General features: G+C 30.9%; 1 protein-coding gene across 2 annotated transcripts in view; it reads right to left on the bottom strand.

Annotated features, from left to right (window-relative positions):
• LOC106691555 (XK-related protein 8) overlaps positions 1–7,576 on the bottom strand; it is a 37,214-nt gene that overhangs the window by 10,804 nt on the left and 18,834 nt on the right. For both annotated transcript variants that reach the window (XM_014437372.2, XM_014437370.2), the window contains exons 10-12: positions 7,331–7,508; positions 4,831–4,949; positions 3,112–3,206 (exon numbers count right to left, since the gene is read on the bottom strand). In XM_014437372.2, coding sequence (XP_014292858.1) covers positions 3,112–3,206; positions 4,831–4,949; positions 7,331–7,508 — 392 coding nt within the window. The remainder of the gene's footprint in view (positions 1–3,111; positions 3,207–4,830; positions 4,950–7,330; positions 7,509–7,576) is intronic.

Genomic DNA, 7,576 nt, shown 5'->3' with positions numbered 1-7,576 from the left:
AATATTTATACTTTATGTTATGTGTGGCTTTTTTGTTGTATTTTATTTGTATATATTTATGTAACATTTTGACTTTACAAGGAATGTTCCTAAACTGGTGGGGGGAGTTGGGGATCTTAGTCTACTCGAGCTTCTAAACTAAGATTATACTCCAATGAAAGTACTATAAATTCTCTAAAACACCACTAGATGCTGCCAAGATAGAACTGTCTTCAAAGCATATCACTGCCAAATGCTAAAGAGGGAGGGATTACAAAATTTCTCCAGCAGAAGTCCATCCATTGGGCACACCTCTGTGTTTACTACTAAAAAACTGATATCAAAGGGGTAATAATTTTAGTGTGATTATTTCAAAAATATTCTTATGAAGGATGAGGTCTGGGTGGCGGTCAAAAAAAGATCAGAAAGTAGTAAAAAAACTATTTACTGATGATCATAATTTCCATCCATATTGCAGATTTTTATCAGAGCTAAATAATCAAAATAAAAAACAATGTAAAACTATTGTAGGAGGATAAGATGATATATATAAAATAATAAAACTATGAACAGAGTAAATAAAATACAAGTAATAGCAGATATAGAGATGAATGGCGATCACATATTTGCATGTGCGGCAACAGCGGACTTGACTACAGACGGGAGTTACATCGGCAGAGCTAAACTTTACTGGGCTGTACGAAACAAAATGGCAGACTATGGGCGTTGATGACCTCAGGGTTTTACGCCCTTAAGCCCCAGACAACAACAACAACAACAAAATGGCAGAAATGCCTCCTTTGGCGTAGAAAAAAAAAAATAATAGAAATGGGTTATAAAAAATGCACTGTAGGAATAATGGCAATAAAAATAATATAACCTGATACAAAATTAATTGCTAATTAAATAGAATTTCTTAAGTGGCTTATTTTAGAGAGGATAAACAGGATAGTCGACATGATCATTTTTTCAATACTAATCAAGTAAATAACTATTAATTATTATATTTTGATAATAACACAACTATGAAACATCCTCAATAATTTACAATTAACAAATAAATTAAATATACATTACCAACTGAAAACATGGAAATTTGTAAAGAATTGGAAAAACTGGAAAGAGAAATCGCCTAGGTATACCTACTTAGGTACCTCAGAACCCTGGCTCTGATCTGCAGGTGGCCTGAGATGAAAAAGACCAAGGAGTAAGTATTTTGCAAACATGGTGAAAGCAAGCAAAGAGTGTTGTTTTTTGCAAAATAATTTGCACAAAATAAGTCAAGTAAGGTATTTTTTAAAATAGTTTTTAAGTTTCTGGATCAAATGAAACCACTCCCATGACAATAGGGTCAATATTCTAAAAGGTGTTGCCGATTTCAGGTGAATAACATAGAAAAATCGCAATATTTTGTAGAATATTATTAGTTCAGATAAATAAATGATTGTATCTACTGCTATGAACTTCATAATTAGAAAGTGTAGGGAGAGTACCACTCCCCTCAATATTTTGAAAACCCAAAAAGTTGGTAAATTTGAGAGTTAACTTCAAAGTATTAGAGTGCTACTAATGGGTAGTTTCTCTATAAGCCTGTATCACTCCATGATAACATACATTAAATTTACTAAATGTATAATTTTTGTACAGCTGTAAATTCCAATAAAGAAAAAAAAACACTTAAAAATATGAACATTTTACTTAAAGAGGTTATTACACTCAAAATATCTTATAAAGGGTATTTAAAGAGGTTAATTTTCGAAACATTTTCTTGAGGAGGCTGAAGTTCTGGATAGTCCAGTTTTTATTGAGAATTTTTTTATTTTGCGAAGTTTTATAGCAATTTTTATGCTAAGTACCTAACAGATTGATAGTACTTAAATAGTAGGGTCATTTGTAACCCTCCAAAAGAGTTTAAATATTTACCTTAGCAACCTCTTAACTGCAGCGGTGCCATTTTGAATCTGGTTTGGGGGGAGATGATGACTTTCATTCTGTAGTGGTCCCACGGAATGAAAACTTGACCCCCTCCCTTACTCCACCAAGGTTAGAATAGGTTGGTTACCAATAGATAGCCCCCATTTATTGAACAAAATCTAAAATTTTTAACATTAACCAGATTTTCCTGAACTTGACCATTTCCAAGAAAATTATTGAAAAATAAACTGCTCTAAATAATATTTATGAACTATTTTGAGCATATAATCTCTATGAGTACAATATTTCACAAGAATTTTCAAAGTTTGAAGTTGGCTCTCAAATTTTCCAACTTTTAGGGTTTTCAATATATTAGAGGGGCGAAAGACTCCCTTTTTACCATCTCCCATGACAAAGTCCCTCGTGTATTAGGTACAATCATTTATTTATTTTTACTTAATAACACCATTTAGCAAAATAGTTATTCAATTGAAATCAGTCACAACTTAGAAAATATTGACTGTATCGTCATGAGAGTAGTCTCATTCGATTAAGAAACATAAACACTATATCAAATGGTTCCTTACTCCACATATTTTGAGCAAGTTATTTTTCAAATATTCTGCCTCCTATTTCGATCACTTCAGGAGAAGTTCCCTGAAATATTAGGCAATATTATGGTTTGGCCTACCCCTGGACATTTAACATTTGGCTCAGCAATTCTAAACTTTTTAGGGGTTCATTTGTTAAAAATTTTAACAAATTTGCTTGCCCATCTTATTCATCTTATGCTATATCATAATCAATAATATTCACAGGGTGCCAAATATACTTACAGCATAGGGGATCATACAGAAACATGTTTCCCTAAAAATTTCTAGGCGCACATGTTTAGCTAATTCATGTACTATCTTGAAAACTAAATCTTATGGCTTTAGAACAAGGACCAATGACTGTCTGTAGGAACACCTGTATCGGGTCTTGATGTCCGGGTTGAAATCTGTAAACCCTGATTTTTATCTCCTCAATTTCCTGACTAACCATTGTTAGCATTTTGAAAACACTAACAAATTAAAATTACTTTTATTAAAGTCATAGTAAGAATTTAAGGATTGAAATTGGTAATTATCACTTCTCAACTAATTTCACTTTCTTTTGATACTACATAATGGAGATTAAAAAAAATAATTAAAAATAAAATGGAACAGAACAACTTACCATCACTTGAATTTGGAGGAGGATAATAACGAGGACGACCTTTTTTTGCTCTTTCTCGTGGTAGAGTAACTGTAGCAGGTGCATCTGATGTTTCTCTACAAAAAAGTAAAAAGGGTTTATATACATTAAAATCTTTTTTTGTTAACCACAAAACTGACAAAAACAAACCTATCCCCAATAGTCTTTTCGCAAATAATCAATTTATTGAAACACCCATAATTTTTTTTTTCTTGACAACTCCGTGTTATATTATTGACCTGCCTTTTCTGCATTAATTTCACCTTTCATAATTTTCTACAGTCACCTATCGTCTACAGGTCATTTTTACTTTCTCATCTTCATCATCACTCATTTCTTTAGCCCAACTATACATCTCTACAATTTTCTGACCTTTTGTTCTCATAGAGTTTATTTCACACTAGTTATTTTACTCTATAAACCTTTAATTTCATTTCTTCTACTTTATTTATTTAATCTAAGTGTTTTTCATAGTTTTTTTTACCTGCTGGTTGCAATGTCCACTTGGTTCAACATACTTTTTTTTCTTGTTCTCTAGTGGTCAAGTTAAGACTCACTCACCATAAACAGAACCTCTGCCTAGCAAGTAAGTCTCTGTTTTTAAAAATTTTTTCCCCCCCGATTCCCCAAATTTCTTCTCCCTTACTCCTTCTAATTAACTTTTTAGGACTTTCTATATTTTTTCATCTTATTATTTGTTTACTCATCTATATTACTGTGCATCTTTTATACATTGTAACATATATCCTGTTTTCTTTCTAGCCCATTGTATTTTTTATATCATTTTCTTTCATAAATTTCATTATGTTGATTTAAATTGTTTTTCATTATTTTTTGACATTACTTACATATCTTACTATGTCAATTGCATTACTTAGCATTTACATTTTCTTCTGCACCTTTCATTATGTTTATTTCTTTGTTTACTTGAATACATATAAATAAGTTTTGTTAATTTCTATATTTGTGCTCACCGCGTTCCCCGAACATCTTTTCCCACAAAAAAGTAAAAATTTTAACAAATAACCTTATAAACTTTAATGAAAGGAATATGGTCCGGTTAAGACCCAAATAGTTTAATTACTATTTGAGTTTTTATTTGACCACACCTGGACCATCTTCCTTTTATTATTACATACATTCAATCAGCTATCTTCCCTTATAAAAATTAATATGAAATATAAATCTCAAAATATCAAAACAAACTTTAAAAAAAAAGTAATCCATTATTATAAAATTTGTTTGATAATCAGCCTAAGACAACATATTCACATAATCCTACTGAATATTTTCTGCTATCAAACTTGACAATCAGAAGAGCCATTTGTTAAAAAAAAATATTGCGACACACCTACAAAAGGACAGGTCAACCACCTTATGGCTATGCCATAGTCGGTAGAAAGTATAATATATATACATTAATAAATATGAAATAGTGGGAGGATGACTGTATAGAATTTCAGGATTATAGATTGTCTGGTGCACAGTCAATTTGATATAGAAAAATATTGAACCATTTCATTACAAGTAGACATGTCAGCTAAAAGTCAGCTCATGTGGGCTATCTTTAGGGCAGGTAGTGTGTAAGACTAAATACATCACTAATGAAACTGTTCCTGTTAAATATTTAGTGATTAGGGCTGAAACAACAGATTTTAATTAAAAAATGACTCAATGTTATGGTTCATGAATAAATAGTACCTAAGGTAAGCAGGTGTAAGCTGCTGAGGATAGCGCTGCCAATTGTCTAATTGTACCAGCTGCTGTCGTTTCTTTTCTTCCAGGCGTGCCAATGGACTTGAATTTTTTTCTTCAGAGACCTACCAACAAATTAAAATATATCTTTAAGAAAATAGAAATTCAAGTCAAACAAAAATAATTTAAACGAGGAGAAGATGTTTGGATAGATAAATTTGGAAGAGATAAATTTGAGAGAAAGAAAATATATGTAACCATAATAATTGATAAAGAGGCAAAATATAAGTAAAGTTCAACAAGAGAAATGAATAGAAGAAAAAAAAATTTTTTTTTTAAAACAACAATAATAATATATGGTGAACATAACTAATAAATTGGGTAAGGAAAATGAGAAAAGAAGGGGTGGTAAAATAAATATTAATATAAATAAAGATCTTTATTTTACCACCCTTTCTTTTCTCATTTTCCTAACCCACGTTATTAGTTATGTTCACCATATATTGTTTTTTCAAAATTATTTTTTTATTTATTTTTTTTCATTGTTCATCATTTCTTGACTCTTTTTAGACTAAATGTTTAAAAAGGATTGATTGTTCAATCCTCTCGTTATGTCTGGTTCAACTAATACCTTAATTAGAGTCAGCTTTTGATTAAAAACACCATTTTCATAAGTACCCCCATTTCCACTCATGGTGAATGTGACAATCACTTGAATTGGAGCTTGTTTATCAGTTTTCACTCTCACTTGTCTATTATAGATGTCGTCATATCTGAGATAAGCCGAAATGTGGGAAAACCATGTTCCGGACACGGTTGCTCCAAATATAAGCCTCTGAAAAAGATAATCTGAATACCATATCTTTGTAACAGGTTTTCAGTTGTTTGTATTAATGGACCCACTGCATACAAGAAGCCCTATGTAAGCATTCATTTCAGTTTTGTTCATAGAAGCCCAATCCTGGTTTTTCCTGGGTATCTTCAAGTTGCTTTTTTCCATTCATACATTTCATTCTCTGGTTAGTATGATTCAAATATTAAGTAGGTACTTTTAGGAAATGTTTGCACAACACAAACAGTTGTGGTAAATCTTAATAATTCTGCGGAAACCCATCTACGGTAAATACGATGGGGGTCCTGGAGAGACCACAACCATGTTTTTACTTGGAAAAAAAGAACTATGTAATGTGGTGTCCCTGTAAATTTAATGGAAACTTACTCATGTTGTTCAAGATGTTTTTGTGAAAAAACTCGTCAAGCGACCAGAAAATTCAGGGATTTTTAAAGTTTTCACTAGAAAAAGAACTTGTGGGGTCATTATCCCCCCCTTCCTCCTGCATTACGAAGGTCAAATAGATGGTAAAGGTAAGAATTATGATCATGAAAAATTATGAATCAGAGTTTTTGACGGAAAGAGACCTTTTAAGGTCCCCTGAGTTTAAATAATAAAGTCTTGCAAAATGATCAGTTTGTACGTGTCTGTGTGTATGTATGCTAACAGCTTAGCACAAAAACAAAAAATAGTATGATACTAAAATTACCTGTTTAAGGTAGTAATATATCTCAGATATGACAAGCAACTTACTTGTTAAAACAGGCTTACCAGAAGTGCTACTAAACATCATCACTTTTACACTTGTCTATTGTTTTCTCTTAAACGGCTCTGATGTCTTAGATTAAACTCACATCAATGTAAAATTAAAAGGTCTTATCCAGATAGAAATAGTTTTACAAGACATAAATATCAAATTTTCAAAAGAGCTTGATCTAAACTACTTGTATGTAATTTTGTTTATTTTAAATAACTAACCATCTCTCATTGTTAGCAGTAATATAAAATAGATAAATATAATATATGAAAGTATTTGATAATTAAATAGAGGAAAAGTTTTCCATGTTTTCATGGTTGTTATGTCAATAGACTTAATTTTTGAAAATTTTCATAATAAACATGTAAACAAAAAAAAAAAAAATTGAAAAGTAGCTTTATATGTAACTTCTAAATGGAATTGTAGTATGGGAAAGTATCCTAATATTGTAATAAAGAAGCTGCTGTTTTAAAACAAGCAAGGATCAATTTTAACGTAAAATAGGGTGATAAGTAAAAGTAATGTGATGTACGCAAAGATTTTTTTATGATAATGCACTATCACACACAGCAAAACTGGATGAGGAAGCAATTGAAGCATTTTGTAGGGAAATAATTTTGCATATGGTTTACTTGGCATCACCCAAATCTATTACATATTTGCAATACGTCTTTCAAAAAGGTTTAATGACTGAGTCACCTCAAAAGAGGAACAGTTTTTTACAGCATATGCACCCAAAAATTGTGAAATATGGGAAAAATGTTAAATAAGTGATTAGAAATACTTCAAATAAAATATTTTTTTTTTTAAATTTCAAACAATGAATGTATTTTATATAAACAAAAATTTAGATTTTATATTTACATGGCTGGTAATAAAAGACAATATTTAGCCAATTATATGATGCTAGTGCTTACCAATGGTCGACACCAGAAAGGTAAAGGACAGTGGTTTGATGGCAAGACTGAAGGTGGAGGAACAAAAGAAGTAGGTTTCTTTTTTTTACGTTTCGTCATAGCTGCAGTGTATGGATTAGTAAAGCGACAATTAAACACACCAGGTATCCCTCCATGCCTATGGGCATTACCATAATACCTAAAAAAAAAATAGAATTTATTCATGAATTGTTTCTTTAATCACTTCCATATGATAATATTATATAT

This window comes from Halyomorpha halys, unplaced genomic scaffold (genome assembly GCF_000696795.3).
Source record: "Halyomorpha halys isolate HHAL.00 unplaced genomic scaffold, Hhal_1.1 Scaffold2481.1, whole genome shotgun sequence".
Lineage (NCBI taxonomy): Eukaryota > Metazoa > Arthropoda > Insecta > Hemiptera > Pentatomidae > Halyomorpha > Halyomorpha halys.
This window is presented reverse-complemented; position numbering and strand designations above follow the sequence as displayed.